Source organism: Monodon monoceros, unplaced genomic scaffold, assembly GCF_005190385.1.
Source record: "Monodon monoceros isolate NGI ecotype Baffin Bay Population unplaced genomic scaffold, NGI_Narwhal_1 Super_Scaffold_10, whole genome shotgun sequence".
NCBI classification, from domain to species: Eukaryota; Metazoa; Chordata; class Mammalia; order Artiodactyla; family Monodontidae; genus Monodon; species Monodon monoceros.
The window spans coordinates 44,823,858-44,840,192 of record NW_021703766.1 but is presented as its reverse complement, the minus strand read 5'-3'; the positions used below and the strand labels follow the sequence as shown (position 1 = coordinate 44,840,192).

At 53.1% G+C, this 16,335-nt stretch overlaps 1 protein-coding gene across 4 annotated transcripts; it reads left to right on the top strand.

The window, feature by feature from the left end:
• Positions 1-280: 280 nt before the first annotated feature.
• On the top strand, positions 281-14,593 carry PPP1R14A (protein phosphatase 1 regulatory inhibitor subunit 14A). 4 transcript variants are annotated; one of them, XR_003791248.1, is made up of 5 exons: positions 329-677; positions 2,806-2,886; positions 6,577-6,661; positions 11,138-11,366; positions 14,571-14,593. XR_003791248.1 is itself a non-coding variant. In XM_029206743.1 (4 exons), the coding sequence occupies exons 1-4, from the start codon at positions 477-479 to the stop codon at positions 4,556-4,558; spliced, it is 444 nt and encodes a 147-aa protein (XP_029062576.1). In that variant the 5' UTR covers positions 281-476; the 3' UTR covers positions 4,559-4,672. The 4 variants fall into 4 exon arrangements, 3 of the variants coding, with proteins under 3 accessions (XP_029062576.1, XP_029062580.1, XP_029062592.1); XM_029206743.1 differs by lacking the exons at positions 6,577-6,661; positions 11,138-11,366; positions 14,571-14,593 and adding exons at positions 3,508-3,540; positions 4,430-4,672 and having other exon boundaries at positions 281-677; XM_029206747.1 differs by lacking the exon at positions 14,571-14,593 and having other exon boundaries at positions 11,138-11,367.
• The last annotated feature ends 1,742 nt before the right edge of the window (positions 14,594-16,335 follow it).

Sequence of the window (16,335 nt, the reverse complement as noted above, 5' to 3'; positions counted from 1 at the left end):
TGAATATGAACGAATGAATGCATGGATGAGTGAATAAATGAAAGAAGGAACAAATGATGCACCGTTAAGTACTATGGCTCGACCTTCCCTTGCAAAGAGAGTAGGTAGCACAGGGGCTCGTGCACTGTCCCTGGCAACCGCCAGAGGGCGCAGACAGGCCGGGTTCCCTAGAGCCCATCCCGGACCCGCCCCCCCCGGATCCAGGCCCCGGGAGCCCCTGTTGCCCGATCGGGCCGGGGGCTCCTGGATCCCGCCCATACCTGAGCCAGGCACGGCCGCGGGCTTCACGCCGGCGCAGCGGTCAGTCCTCGCTTTGCAGGCAGGGAAACTGAGGCCCGGGGCAGCCGGGGCGGGGCCGGCCCCCCTGCGAGTCCGAGCCCCCGCCCCCGGTCGGCCCCGCCCCGGCCCGTAAGAGGCCCCCCTGGCCGCCAGGCGAAAGCTCACAGCGCGGAGCCGGGGCCGGGGCCAGGACCGCGATGGCAGCTCAGCGGCTGGGCAAGCGGGTGCTGAGCAAGCTGCAGGCTCCATCGCGGGCCCGGGGGCCGGGAGGCAGCCCCGGGGGGCTGCGGAAGCGACACGCGCGTGTCACCGTCAAGTATGACCGGCGGGAGCTGCAGCGGCGGCTGGACGTGGAGAAGTGGATCGACGGGCGCTTGGAGGAGCTCTATTGCGGCAGGGTGAGACGGGGAGAGGTGGGGTTGCAGGGGGAGTCCCGGACCGATAGACCCTGAGCCCGGACTCCCTACGCCTTGAGGGCCTCTGGTTGCTTGTGCTCGCTGGTGCGCGCTGGTGCAGCCTCGTTCGCACATTAGGACGCACGCTCCTGGACTCATGGGCCTCGCCGTCCACCCTCCATGGCACTCTGCTTGTGCACACAGACAGACACTTGGGTCCAAACACCAGGGGAGCACCAGGGGTTTAGCGTATGGGAGGGGTGAGGAGGTAAACTTGGGGAGCTGGAGTGGCCATATCTGGAGAAAGGGTGGGGGGAGGGGGATGTCTTAAAGCCAAACATATACATGGTGGCAGGGGAGATACAACCACACGGAGCTGCACAGCAAAGGAAGCATCAGCATTCACAGACGTGCACAGTGACGAGCTATGGCCACTCGCAGACACAGTGACAGAAGCAGCAGCCATGCACAGACTCTCAAGGACACAAGCTGGGGTCGCTTACGGATCAACCTATGCTACAGCCGCAGGCTCTCACAGTCACAACAGCACAGGCCACAGCCATATGCAGACACAACACAACTACATCCACACAAAAGGACTCCAGTTACAGCTGTTCATAGATACACACAGCACAGGCTGTAGCGGCTCGCAGACGGTACAAGTTACAACAGCTACCCCCAACGCCCAGTGATTCAAGTTAACGACCATCCATTATCTCCTAAAGGCAAAACACGATCATCACATGCAAACGCAATGATAGATGCTGCAGCCACGTGCAGACATAAAATAACAGAAATTATAGCTACGCCCAGACAGAAAACCACGTGAGCTATGGGCTCCTATGCTGCCTCATGGGGTACAGACAGACACGGCATCTCACTCGGGTCTCTGCCTGGAGTCACATTTTGTACAACACACACGTGCTGTGGAGCATGGTCACAGGTACACAGACACACAAGACGACAGATGCTCTGCAGCACAGTGCGAAGGTGGGAGAAGCCATGGCCCCTCGCAGTGACACGAGGGCCCTCTGTTCTCAGACACACGTGGGCTCACACAGGTGGACAGTTGCTAGTGGTAGGTGGCATCCTCTGTGGTCGTCCTCCGACAGTGGGCACTACAGCTAGCCAGACTCTCAGGGACACAAGCTGTGGTCACTTACTGATCAGCATATGCTACAGTGACGCATGACGGTGAGACAAATACAGCTAAGCCGGAGTCGCCCACTGCCCACCCGTAGGACCACAGGCCCCTGCACAGGCCGTGCACGATGTCACACACCTCTGCACCCTCGTGCCGGCCCTGGCACCTTGGCATCAGGCTCTGGCTCACACACAGAGACTCACACAGGCAGGTAACACACTTACAGACACTCCATGCCACACACAATCCCCTGACCACCCAGGCCTGAAACCCACAATGGAGTCAGCAAAACTTTGCGTAGGGGAGGCAAAACTCTGTAGCCTCTGGGATCTCTTTGCTCAGACAGCTGGGTTCTGCCCCCCACAGGGTTACTGAGCCAGCCTGCATTTGCCCTTTGCCCCAAGAGGCCATCCAAGGGTCCCCCTCTTGGCTGCTCACAGTCGGGCTTGTGGCTTATCTCTCCCACCCACCTTGGGGGGCTTCCTGGACTTGAGGGCTGCGCTTTGGCCCTGGGGGCTGACCCAAGCCCTCCCCGCTTGGGTGCCCTGGGGCAAGGGGCCACCCCCAGCAGGCTCTAGCCTGCCAGCTTCCCTCCCCTGCACCTAGCGCTTAAACTTTTCCTTGAAAGGGCAAAGCCAACCCCTCTCCTGAATCCCAGAATCTGACATTCCAAGACTCCACCAGGCCTGTTTCCCGCTGTGGGAATAAGGGCCAAGGCAAGAGACCCGTGCCAGGCCCAAGACTCCCGAGGCCCAGGGGCCAGCATCCGAGATGGTACAGGCTCCCAGGCCTCTGTCAACCCATTTGTCACCCCTCCCCCCAACACCCAGATGTCCTGCCTTGGCGGTGCTGTCCCTGACTGCCACATTATTGCTCCAGAACCCGCCAGCTGGGCCCCGGGGCCTTTGGGGCTCCTCCAGGGACCTGGACAAAGGCGGGGGAGGGAGGGGAAAGGGACCCTGATGCCCCTCCCTCTCCGCCTTTTAGGAGGCAGACATGCCCGATGAGGTCAACATCGATGAATTGTTGGAATTAGAGAGTGAAGAGGAGAGAAGCCGGAAAATCCAGGTAGCTGGAGGGGAAAGCCGCCCCCAGCCCCCTACCCTGCACCTCCCTACAAATCATATCAATAGTTAACATGTTTCTTGAGCACTTCCTAAGTGCCAGGCGCTGTTTCAATTGCTTTACGCTTAGTAACTCATTTAATCTTCACAAAACCCTCTGAAGGGTTTATTATCTCCGTCTCACTATTATCACTATTATTATCTCTGCTTTCCACTTGAGGCAAATGAGGCCCAGCGAGATCTCATCACTTGCCCAGGGTCCCATAGCTCAGAAAGCTCATATCTGGGAATCAGAGCCAGGCAGCCTGGACGCAGTGTGCTTGCTCTTCGGCCTGTGCTCTCCTAGATGCCAGGAAATGCTGTGTGCCCTTCGGGCCCTCTCTGGATCTAGCGCTGGTCTTGGTGCTGAGTTTCTTGACTCAACTCTGCCCCCAGTTGCTCTATAAGATGCTGGGGCCTTGTTCCTCCCCTGAAGCCACAAGGGCCAGTCCACCTGGAGTCTGACTACCATTTGTCTTGCTGCCTTGGGGCTTTGTTGGGAAATGGAAAGGGCTGGCGGGGCATATGTTTTAGTCATTTACTATTTTCTTTTCTTTTCTTTTCTTTTTTGTGGGGGATTGTTTAGGGACTCCTAAAGTCGTGCACAAACCCCACAGAGGTGAGTTTTCCACCCCCCATTCCAGGCCCTATTGTGCCCCCTGCACCTTGACTGGGGGCTGGGGGGCGGTCTCCGGGGAGGAGGGAAGAAGCTGGCTGTGCCCAGGACCAGCAGAGGGAACTCTGGGAGCCCTGCCTCTCCCATGGCCGTTTTCTCATCTCCAGTGGCGTCTTTTGTCTTCCTCACTCCTGTCCCCTCTCTTCCCATCTGCCCCCAGGGCTCCATTATCGCCTCCCTGCTGACATGCTGCCCCATCTGTCTCCTATTTCTGCCACTGCTGAGCTCTGTCTGCCCGCTCACCTCTCTCCGCCTCTCTCCCTTGTTACTGCCTCCACCGCCCTGGGGCTCCCTTCCCCACCTCTCAGGGGCCCCCCTATCCTTCCAAGCCCTGAGCGGCCTAGCCCCTCCCACTTCCTTCCCTGCTTTAAAAGGGAAAAATATTCTTGTTTCTCTAACCAGCTCTGGGCTGCCTGAGCGACAAACGTCATTGTGTGTCTGTCTGCCCTGGAGCCAGCTTAGGCCTCTGTCCCTGGGGATGCTCCTGGTAATCTCTTGGCTCGAGAAATATCTCCATGTCTCTCTGTGGCTCTGTCCCTTCGTTTCTCCCTATCCCTTCATTTCTCTCTATCTCTGCATCTCTCTCTGTCTCTGCATCTATGTCTTGGTTTCTGTCTACGGGTCTCTGTCTCTCTCCATCTCTCTCTCCCTGTTCCCCCCACCCCCCCATGTTCTTCTCCATCTGTAGCCTCTACCCCTCCTTAACTCCACCTCCTTCCCCCTCTCACTGACCAGGAAGCAGGAAATAGAGAGGCCCAGGTCAGAAGGGCTGGGCTGGGCAGGGCATGCCCCCACCCCTCCCGTGTTCTCAGCACCCTCGCCTTGTCCTCAGGACTTCGTCCAGGAGCTGCTGGTGAAGCTGCGAGGCCTCCACAAGCAGCCAGGCCTCCGCCAGCCCAGCCCCTCCGGTGACGGCAGCCTGAGCCCCCTCCAGGACCGAGCCCGGACTGCGCGGCCCTGACCCTCTCTGGCCTCTGTGACCCCCCTCCATCTCCCCCCAGCGCCGTCCTGGCTTGTTTATAAGTTGTATTTAATGGTTCTGTAACAATAACACTGCGTGCCTGTTTTTCTTCTCCCTGGTTACTGTGGGCTTCCCTGAGCTCCTCCCCGCACCTCCCTCTCTCCTGCTGCGTCTCCTCATGTCCCAGCACCCTCAGCTGGCCCGGGCAGATGGAGAATCACTCCTCAGCCAGGGAGCATGAGAACAGGCCCTGCTGACCTTGCACGCCTGGGACTCACATCCTCGCCTCACCTCCCCCAGCCTTGGCCCAGTCCCAGGCAGCAGGGCCTCAGTGTGTGGGTGGCACAGGGGGGCTCCTGTAGGGAGGACCACCTGTGGTCCCTGGGCCACAGGAGATGCACAGGACTGAATGTGCCTGATGTGGCCACAGTGCACTGGGAACAAACCATTCATCCTCTCCATAGATTTTATTGGGCACCTATTGTATGATTACCCTGGCCATTAGTATTGAGGACACAAAGATAGCAGAAGATAGTCTCTGGCATCAAGGTGCTCACACAGTGGTGGGGAAGAAGGGCCTGTGGGCAGGGGATTCGAGCAAAGTGTGCTGCATGGTCCAAGATACTTGGGAGCCCACGGAACAGGAGGAGCTGTTCACTCTTGGGGTGGTGAAGAAATCTAGGAGTGCTTCCTGAAGAAAGTGACATTTAGGCAGGGCTTTGAAGGATGCATAGGAGTTTGTGTGAAATGGATACCCATATCAGAGGACTCTGAACTGGTGGGAGGAGGGATTGATATTGGGGCTGAGCCAGGGAAGATACCAAATATTGGCAGGCCCATCTACCAGTCAGGATGGGCAAGTCCCTCAGAGCTGGATCAGGGAAGCCCCCTGGGCTGGGGCATGCTCATGCTGGGGAATGGAGGGCCCTGAAGGGTCTCAGGGGAAGGGCAAGGGTATCAGAAGTGGGTAGTGGTTATTTACTAAAGACTGTGGAAGTGTTTCATTATTTCAACAATAGTAGTCCCAGCTGTGTACAGTCAGGAGATGGGGTGGGATTGTGGCTGTGCTTAGGACTGGGGCCAGACCGGAACTGGGGAATCTTCCCCCAAGGTCATAGCACACCTCCCATCTCACCTCTACTGCCTAAAATTGGGGCCCCGACCCCCATGCCCATGCAGTGCTGCCCAGCAGCCCTGCCAGGATCAGACACCCATCCCAGGGGTTCCAGCTCTAATCTGGCAGGAAGAGAAGCCGACCCTGAAGAAGAGGGGTATCGAGGAGCACCTGCTGTGTCGAGCCCTTCAGGTGACCTTGCTGTCCCTGTACAGACAGACCTCAGGCTTCCAGTGCCCCCTTCCCTCCACACAACTGGATAGAGAGTGTAATGGAGGAATCCCTCCTCCTTGCATCCAAGCAAAGTCTTGGGTGTGCCGTGTGTTGAGCCTCTCAGTTTCCTCATCTGGAAAATGGGGACTTCACAGAAGATGAAACTGAGGCCCAGATTCGTGATGACACTTGCCCAAAATCACTCAGCTGGGAAGTGGCAGTGGGTTTTAATCACAGGCATTATGACTCCAGAACCCAAATATTTCTACACTACAGTGCCCCTATAAGCCATAGCTTTAGCATACATTGCAATTCTTCAGTGGCAAGAAGAGGTGGACTAATTCATACTAAGGTGTTAGTGACTGCTGACAGCTCTCTGAGGTAGCCTGTCTAAAGGGCAATACAATTTGACTGAGAACAAGGCTACAACAAAAGGATCGGGAAGCAGCATACCATGGTGGGTAAGAGCATGGACTCCGGGGTTAGTGCTTGGATTCAAATGCCATCTGTCTTACTTCCTAGCTGTGTGGTCTTGATCAAGTCACTTAACCTCTCTGTGCCTCAAGTTTCCATATCTGGAAAATGATTATAATTGTACCTACTTCCCAGGGTGGTTGTGAGGTTTAAATACATAGCTTGTAGACTAGTGCCGGGCACAAAGTAAGCGTTATCATCAACCTTATCATTGTAGGGAGGGGCTGGACCATTAGCCCCTTACAGCCGCCATCCCTGGCCAGCAAGATGTCCCTTAGGAACACTGAATCACAGGCGCTCTGGTAAGGAAAAGCCACAAAGGACACGGTGTACCTGAGCCACCGCCCTTGCATAATTGCCACACTCACCTCCTCACGCTGCCTCCCAGGGCCTGTGATCTTGTTTCCCACTTAGCAGCCAAATAATGCTTTTTCTCACTCACTTTACTTTTTATTTATCTATTTTTTGGCTGTGCTGCACGGCTTGCAGGATCTTAGTTCCCCCAACCAGGGGTCGAACCCACGGCCCCTGCAGTGAAAGCGCAGAGTACTCACCACTAGACCGCCAGGGAAGGCCCTGTCACTTTTGTCTCCATCCACCCTGCTCCCTCCACGGGCTTCCTTTGGCTTCAGATGAGAAACCAAAGTCTCCCCCTACACGCTCCACCCCCCCCCCCCCCCCCCCCCGCCCACCTGTCATCCTTCATCCCTCTCCTCTCCCTCACCTGCACTCCCCGCCAAACCCCCTCACTCCCACGAGACTCTTCCCCTCCTGAACGCTTGGACGTTTCTCTGCCCGGAGTACTCCGCCCAAGTGAGGGATCATCATTTAGGTGTAATTCCAGACAGGTGTTCTTGAGCGCCTTATGTAAGAAGCCACTCTCTGTCACTATCCTGTCACAATAATTGATTTTCTCCACGAATTTATTACACCCTGAAATTATGCATTAGTTTACTTTATTGTCTGTCTACCCTCCCCCCACCTTCAGAATATTAGCTCCTTAGGCACGGCTGTATTCCTAACGTCCGGAGCAGCGCCTGGCACACAGCGGGTGCTTGCCCAATAACAGGGCCGCATTCTCCGCGCACAGTAACCCTCTTCGACTAGAAGTGAAGCCTTAGCGTCCTCTCGTGGCTATGCGGGTTGTTTTAAATAAACTACACCCCCAACGGTCAGCTACTCCAGGGCTGGTCGGCCAGCATTTATTTAAGAGCTGGCTCCAGAAGTAGCTACAGCAAAGCACTCGCCCGTCTTAGATCAACACCAGAGACTCGGCTAATCAGAATGATAAACGTTAGAAATGGTGTCGCACTGATGATATGATTGGTATTCACAACTGGCTAAAGCGTTTTAGAAATACTTCACAATAAATAAAGAGGGCAGGAAGGCTCTTCACGAAGGGTGTATCATGGTTGATATAAGCCTATGAGTATCCATATCATTTCACTAATACTGTAATAACCAATTAAAACATAATTTTAAAAGCTTGTTCCCAGGCTTCAGCACCAAAAAACAAAAGCAAAAAACAAAACAAACAAAAAACTTGTGCGGTTCTCAATAGCTACAAAAACTATAGTTTATCTAACAACTTAATCAAAGATATATAAGGCCTTGATTGAAAAAACATTAATATGCCGATAAAGGATATAGAAGATAATTTGGAAAAATGAGACCATCCATGCCTTTGCACAAGATATCTTAATATTATCCACATGTAAGTTCTCTCCAAGTTAGCCAATAAATTCAAAGCAATCTCAATCAGAATTCTGGGTGGATTTTTTGAGATACTTGGTAAAGTCTATTCTAAAATTTGTATGGAGGAAGAACCACAGTTGTACGTAATATGTACAAATAACCAAGCCAACATTAAAAAAGAAAGTGAGGAAGGCTTGCTCTACCAAATATTAAGCCATAGGAATAAAAAGTGTGGTATTGGGCTTCCCTGGTGGCACAATGGTTGAGAGTCCGCCTGCCGATGCAGGGGACACGGGTTCGTGCCCCGGTCCGGGAGGTTCCCACGTGCCGCGGAGCAGCTGGGCCCGTGAGCCATGGCCGCTGAGCCTGCGCATCCGGAGCCTGTGCTCCACAACGGGAGAGGCCACAACAGTGAGAGGCCCGCGTACCGCAAAGAAAAAAGAAAAAAAATGTGGTATTGATGAAGAACAGATGAATACAGCAAAGGAACAGAGCAGACTCACAGGTAGACTCCAAATGAAATAAAGACCTAAATGTAAAGAATAAAACTATGGAGTTAATACAAGAAAATGAAGAATACTATCACTGTGACATGTCCACACATTTTTTGCTATACTTTCCATCAAAAGGTGGTGTCTCATTGCCCTTGTCTTAAAAACAGACCGGCCTCAGGGATTCACTTCTCACAAACAAAATGTGATGGAAGTGGTGTTGAGTGTATTCGTCTGCTCAGGCTGCCATAATGAAATACTATAGACTAGGTGGTTTAAACGTCAGAAATTCATTCTCTCACAGTTTGGGAGGCTGGGAAGTCCGAGATCAGGGTGTCGGCATGGTTGGGTTCTGGTGAGGGCTGTCTTCCTAGCGTGCAGACCGCTGCCTTTCCACTGAATCCTCACGTGGCAGAAAGAGAGAGAACAAGTTCTCTGGTGTCTATTCTTTTTTTTTTTTTTTTTTTTTGGCGCATTGGGTTTTTGTTGCTGTGCATGCGAGCGGGGGCTACTCTTTGTTGTGGTGCATGGTCTTCTCACTGCGGTGGCCTCTCTTGCTGTGCTGTGGAGCACGGGCTCTAGGCACGCGGGCTTCAGTAGTTGTGGAGCGTGGGCTCTAGAGCGCAGGCTCAGTAGTTGTGGCGCACGGGTTTAGTTGCTCCATGGCATGTGGGATCTTCCTGGACCAGGGCTCGAACCCGTGTCCCCTGTACTGGCAGGTGGATTCTTAACCACTGCGCCACCAGGGAAGTCACCCACACTTTCTTCTATAAACTTTATAGATTTACCTTTCACGTGCAGGTCTTTGATGGAGCTGGAGCTGCAGATGTCATTCCCAGAGCTGACCGCCCATCCAGTAGAACCCAAGTCCCCTTTTCCAGTTAGGGATGCCTCCTGAGGGTGCTGGGGTCACTATGGCCGTGGGGATCACGGTCTCTTACATTTTCCACCTGGCTCACCACTCACTCCTAACACAATCCTCACATCCAGGTAGATGCTCCTTCGACCTCCCCCAGCCTCCCCATGCCCCCACCACCTCTTTGCCAGGGATCTGGTCCTCTGCCCAACCCCGGCCCCTCCAGCCACCTTGGCCCTCGTCATGCCCATGCCCGATAAACACAGCCCCTCCAATCTCAGTTTCATGCTTCTCGCTCTCTATCCGCCTTCTCCTCTCTCTCAACTCCCTCCCTCCAGTCCCCCAACCCTGACAGGACCTACAGCCCCATCGATCCCCCTCCCCTCTCACTGTCCTTCAGCCCTGCAAGTCTGTGGTCACTCACCACAGTGGCTCCCTTGTATCCCCCCTCAACTCCCTCTCTTTATTATTCTCACTTGGGAAACCCCCAATCTGGCTAAATCAAACTTGGCCTCTACTCCACGCCTCTGTCCTCTTCTAAGAGCTCAAAACTTTGAGTTCCTGACTGGCCCCTCAAGGGGTCTTCTGTGCATCCTCTCTCTTTTCCCCCATCTCTGCTCCCAGCTCATTTCACTGAAGCCATAGGAGAGAATGTCCTCAGTCTCCCACCTCCTGGCGTCTGCTCCACACGTCTTCTCCTCCTCCTGATACGGATCAAGCCTCACTAAGGCTGACCCTCCACTCGGGGACTCGCTTGCTTCCTCTTGTCTCCATCACTGCTCCAGCAATGCTCCCCTCTCCCCTGCATCATCACCTTCCTGATCATTCCCGCTGGCATACAGATGTATTGTAACTCCTCCCATCTTAAAACAAAACAGAAGACAAAACTCTTTGACCTCCTCCAGCCACAGCCCTGTTTCTTGGCTCCCCTTTACAGCAAAATTTCTCCCCAGAGATGGCTCCAGTTCTCTTCTGCACTCTTTCCAATCAAATGTTCACATTCTACTTGTCCATCATCCCCTGCTCCATGGAAGTGCTCTTGTCAGGGTCCCCCTGGTGGTAATCCAAGTCACATTTCAGTTGCCGTCTTACTTGACCCATCAGCCGTCATCCTTCCCTGTCTCCTTTGCTCCTGAGACACCGGCCATCCTCTCCTGATCCTCTCTAGCCTCCCTGCCAGCTCCTTGTCAGCACCCCCACTGGCTCCTCCTTACCTTCTGGATCTGGTACTGATGGTCAACTCTAGGTCTCCACCTTGGTCCTCCTCTCTCCCTGGAGAGCTCATCCAGTCTCACTTTATGCACCCAAATTTCTCTCTTTAACCCAAAGTCCGGACTTACCCAGCAGCCCCTCTTTGATGCCTGACGTACATCTCAAACTCAAGGCTTCTGCTTCTGAAGCTGAGCTCCTGGGCTCTCCCAAACCTGCCCCTCTGGCTCCAGCCCCATCTCGGTGCTGGCACCTCCATCCCTCCAGCTGCTCAGGCCACGGGCCTTCGCATCCTCCTTGATACTCCACGGACTCTTTCCCATGCGCCCCATAAATTATCCATCTGCAAATTCTGCCCACTCTGCTGTAGTAGGCAGAAAAATGGCACCTCAAAGCTACCGGTTCTAATCCCTTATAGGGAAAGGTGTTTTTGCAGGTGTGACGAAGTTAAGGATCTTGAGATGGGAAGAATATCTTGGATTATCCAGGTGGGCCCTAAATACCATCACTTATAAGTATCCTTATAGGACAAAAGCAGAGGGTGAGAAGCACACACACAGAGGAGGAGGTGATGTGAAGATGGAACCTTGAAGACTGGAGTGATGAGGTCACAAGCCCAGGAGCATCAACAGCCACCAGAAGCTGGAAGAGGCAAAGAATGGATGTTCCCTTACAGCCTCCAGAGGGAGTGTGGCCCTGCTGACACCTTGATTTCAACTCAGTGATACTGATTTCTGACTGCTGGCCTCCAGAACTGTGAGAGCATAAATTTCTTTTTGTTTTGTTTTTAAATTTTTATTGGAGTATAGTTGATTTAAAATGTTGTGTTAGTTTCTACTGTACAGCAAAGTGAATCAGTTATACACACACATGTATCTACTCCTTTTTAGATTCTTTTCCCGTATAGGCCATTAAGAGTATTGAGTAGAGTTCCCTGTGCTGTGCAGTAGGTCCTTATTAGTTATCTATTTTATATATAGTAGTGTGTATATGTCAATCCCAATCTCCCAATTTTTCCCTCCCCCCCTTTCCCCCTGCTAAACATAAGTTTTTTTCTACATCTGTGACTCTGTTTCTGTTTTGTAAATTTGTTCGTTTGTACCATTTTTTTTATTCCACATATAAGTGACATCATATGATATTCGTTTTTCTCTCTCTGACTTCACTCAGTATGATAATCTCTAAGTCCATCCACGTTGCTGCAAATGACATTATATCGTTCTTTTTTATGGCTGAGTAAGATTTCATTGTATATATGTACCACATCTTCTTTATCCATGCCTCTGTCGAATTTCTGTTGTTTTAAGCTGACAAGTTCATGGTCATTTGTTACAGCAGCCGCATTCTGTTGCCTCTCATCACCTTCTTGCCCTGACCCTGGCCCCATCCTCCCACCCCAGCCATCTCAGCCCCCTCCCAGGTCTCCCGCCTCCTACCTCGTCCCCACAGTCTGGTCCACACTTGCAGCCATGAGGATCTTTCTAAAACAGAAGGAGATGGGGACTTCCCTGGTGGTTCAGCGGTTAAGAATTTGTCTTCCAATGCAGGGGACGCAGGTTCGATCCCTGGTCTCACATGCCACGGGACAACTAAGCCCACGTGCCACACCTAGAGAGAAGCCCGCACACCACATGCTGCAACGAAGACCCAAAGCAGCCAAACAAATAAATATTTAAAAACAAAACAAAACAGAAGGAGATCATGCTGAAAACGATCCACTGTCTCCCCCCTACCCTCAGAATCAAACCCAAACTCCTTACCCTAGGTTTTATGGTCCTACCTGACATGGTCTCATCTTATCCCCGGTCTCGGGATTGTTGCGAGGGTCACGTGAGTGTACACGTTAGCGCAGTGCCCAGCAGAGGTAAGAGTGCCCATCAGGGCAGCACAGAGGGTGCTTTGGGTCAGCAAACCTGAGTCCAAGTCCAGACTTCGTGATTTCCTTGTGATCTCCAGGCAGGGACCACACGTCTCTGGGCTGTTGAGATTATGTATGTAAAACCCTCAGCCTGGGAGTGGGACACAGTAGGTGTTCAGCCACAGGAAATGATGATGTGAGGATCACAGATAATATTTATTGTGTGCTAAAGTGTGCCAAGCACTAAGGGCTCTACATGGACCCAAAGCATCCTCACCACGAACCTGTGAGGTTGGAACCATTACTCCCATTTTGCAGATGAGAAAACCAAAGTACCAAAAAGTTCCAGAAGAGCTACTGGGGAAACAGGAAGGTGGTCTGCGGAGCCCACACTCCACCACCGACTCTAAGGCCTCTGTTGCAAACCCATACCCTCACCCCTCCCCACCTGAGAGCTTGAGAACCATCCCTTCAATTGCATTTTGTTTCTTCTTTCTGCCTTTGTGCCCAAATACAAACCATGATTCTCAGGGCTTTGCAGTCATTAGAAAGACTTGGGGGCTGCCTCCTGAGACCTGGGATTCTGGGATCTGCCTTCAGGGAAGCTGGATCCCTGGGACTGGGGGGCGGGAGGGTGGGTAAGGATGGCATTTTCATGGAGGGCCTGAGCAGATTCTGACACAGGAAGTCAGCAACCCCCTTCAGAGTAGCACAGGGAGGTGGCCTGTGGTTTAGCCCTAGCTCTCCCCACCTTGATAGGTGGGGACTTTTGGCGAGGGTATTGTCTATATGAGCCCGAGTTGCCTTGTCTGACTCTGAGGCGGAGAGTCCTGCTTCCTAAGCGCGGTCTGTATGATAGTGACATAAGACCCGTAAAAAGCTCAGGAGCCATCTTGACACACAGGAGGAGCTAAGTCAATGGGACCTTATGTATTGTTGTTATTATTATTAATTGTTATTGCCCTGGTATTGTGTGACCACCTCCCCCCAGCCTCACGTCCTCTGTACCTCAGTATCCTCATCTGGGTAGGAGACTTCTGAGGGTCATGTCTGAACACCCCAAGGGCAGCTTAGGGGAGGGCTGTACCCTCTGAAGAATAGCGGGGAAGAGAGGGATCAGGGGGCCTTAGCAAGTGTCTCTCTCGGAGGCCCAAGCTGGGCCCTCAGGGGTCTGGGACAGAGAGGGTCTATTGATTCCACAGGAGCCTCTGGCGGGAGGGACTCAGACCGTGGTGACCAGGTGCTGGGCAGGGTCTGAAGCTCATAGTGGGGGCACCAGTGTCTCCACTGGCTGGTCCCACTGGCCCCACAATGTCCCTCCAGGATCCGAGGCTTCACGAACAGTCTGTCTGGACAAAGACTGAGGCCACAGTGCCCTCTAGTGGCCAAACCTTTGCATTCCAGGTTAGGAGACGAGAACAAACGTGGGCAATTGTTTGTTCCCAAGACTTGGGTGACAGGTAGATCCCAGAGCCCCAAGAGGTCAGAACAGGGACTTTCCCTGTGTATGGAGAGGTCAGGGGGTCAGGACTTGAAAAGACTCTCCTGGAACTTCCTTCAAGGAGCCCTCCCTGACCCCCAGGCTGGGTTAGGAGACTCCTCTGGGCTCCCATAGCCCCGAGTACCTCCTCTATCCCAGCCCTGACGTCTGCCCTGGCTTCCCCCACCCTTGGCTGTCATCGTGTGGTGGTGGGTCTTTTACCCCACTGGACTGTGAGCTTACGGCTTTGCCTGGGGCAGGGCCATCAGACACATCATTGCTGTGTCCCCAGCATGCCCACACAGGGCTGGGGACAGTGATACTCTATAGAAATGAGTGAATGTGCCTCTTGACCTCTCCCTTCTCTTTGCCTTGAAGCTTTAGCTCCAGACCCTCTGCTGGGAAGGTTTCCTTAATACAACCCCTCCCCGCTCCCCGCCCGCCAAGTCCCCTTCAGATGGTCCAAGTGTGTGGGAGGGCACAGCCTGGAGCCCACATGACTCTCTCTCCCTGCTGCTTGCACTCTGCAGAGCCAGACAATGGGGAGAGACATGGAGGATAATGACTAATTGATTCATTTATTTATTCAACAAATAATTGTTGAGCACCTGCTATTTTTCAGGCCCTGTTCTAAGCACTGGGGAGACAGCAGTGGAATGAACAACAATCCCTGCCTCATAGAGCTGGTAGTCAAAGGAGTGGAGACAGACACTCAGTCAAGTAACTAAATAGGCCTACAACATGATGATGAGTTATGGTAAGTGTTGGGAGAAGGAGAAAGCTTTTAAGAGGACAGAGAGATTCTGGGGGATGCCATCTTAGCTGAGGTTGTCTCTGAGAAGGTGACATTCAGAAACCTGAACAAAGTGAGAGTTGGAGCCATGCAGGTGTCTGGGGGAGGAGGATTCTAGGCAGTGAGAACAGCAAGTGCAAAGGTCCTGTGGCTGAAGTGGGACTGGAACGTTCCAGGAACAGGGAGGAGGCCAGTGCGGCTGGAGTAAAGTTAGACAAGGGAAGGAAGAAGGGCGGTGAGATCAGAAGTGTGATGGGGGTTGGAAACGGGTTTGAGTAGGGCCTAGAGGGCATAGTAAAGACTTTGAATTTTTTTCTAAGTGTGAAAGAAGGGACTTCTCTGGTGCTGCAGTGGTTAAGACTCTGTGCTCCCAATGCAGGGGACCCGGGTTTGATCCCTGGTCAGGGAACTAGATCTCCCATGTATGCCTCAACTAAGAATTCTCATGTCACCACTGAAGAGCCCTCGAGCTGCAACTAAGCAGCCCGCCTGCTGCAACTAAGAACCAGAGCGACCAAATAAATCAATAAATATTTCTTTAAAAAGTGTGAAAGAAGCCACTGGAGGTTTTGAGCCAGAGCGCATTGTGATGCCAGCTGTTTCAAGCAGCTCACTCTGGCTGCCCTGGAGAGAACAGAAATGGACTGTGGGGGCGGGGGGGAGCAAAAGGGGAGCAGTACCAGGATGGAGGCTGTGAAGGGAGAAGAGTGGGTGGATTCTGGATCTATTTTGTGAATGTGGAGATAACAGCATTTGCTGATGGGTCTGGGGTGTGTGTGAAAACGAAGAGTCAAGGATGACTGATTGCACTTAGAACAAAATCCGTTTTCTTTATAATGGCCCACAAGGCCCTACACGATCTGGATCCTTGCTGTCTCCCTAATGTTGTCTCCCTCCCCGCCTCCCCCCACTCACTCTGCCCATTACACTAGCTTTCCCACTGATCTTTGAACTTGCCAAGCTTTTCCTCCTTCCCCTCCCATCGCACGGTGGCAGCTTCTCGGGTCTCAGCTCAAATGTCACCTCCTCAGAGCAGCCACTTTCTTTATAATACTTATCACTCTCTAAAATGATCAGTTTATTTGCTCGTTTATCATCTTTTTTCCTCCACTAAAAGGTCAACTCCTTGAGGGCAGCAACTTTGCCTGTTGGTCACGCGGTATCCCCAGTGTCTAGAAGAGTGCCTGACACATAGCAGGCACTTAATAAATGAACAAAGGCATTGATTAACCCCCTGTGCTTGTTTACAGACTGGCTTACACAGAAGAGACACCCAGACAAGTAGGCAAAGGCAAGAATACAAGACAGACCCCTGGGGTCATCCACACACCCAGGGGAGACCCAGAAGCCAGGGACTACCTTCTCCTGCGCGCACGCGGTGCCTGGAGGATGGAGAACCCGAGCTGGGGATGGAGCACCCCCAGGGAGGGGAAAGGATGCCTTGGGGCGATCCCAGCCCCGCCCTGTATCCCCAGTAGCCAATGGGCGTGCGGTCCTCCCGACGCCCCCTGGGACGTGTAGTCCGGACAGGGGCGCCCTCGGGCGCCGCCGAGCGCCCCTAGACTCCACGTCCCGTCGTGCGCCGGGAGGTGAG

What these genes read in the sequence shown, in the direction of transcription:
- PPP1R14A (XM_029206743.1), top strand. Translation starts at nt 477, where the DNA reads ATGGCAGCTCAGCGGCTGGGCAAGCGGGTGCTGAGCAAGCTGCAGGCT. An exon ending in AGGAGCTCTATTGCGGCAGG is followed by an intron (nt 678 to 2,805) that starts GTGAGACGGGGA and finishes TCCGCCTTTTAG; the next exon opens with GAGGCAGACATGCCCGATGA. An exon ending in AGAGAAGCCGGAAAATCCAG is followed by an intron (nt 2,887 to 3,507) that starts GTAGCTGGAGGG and finishes GGGATTGTTTAG; the next exon opens with GGACTCCTAAAGTCGTGCAC.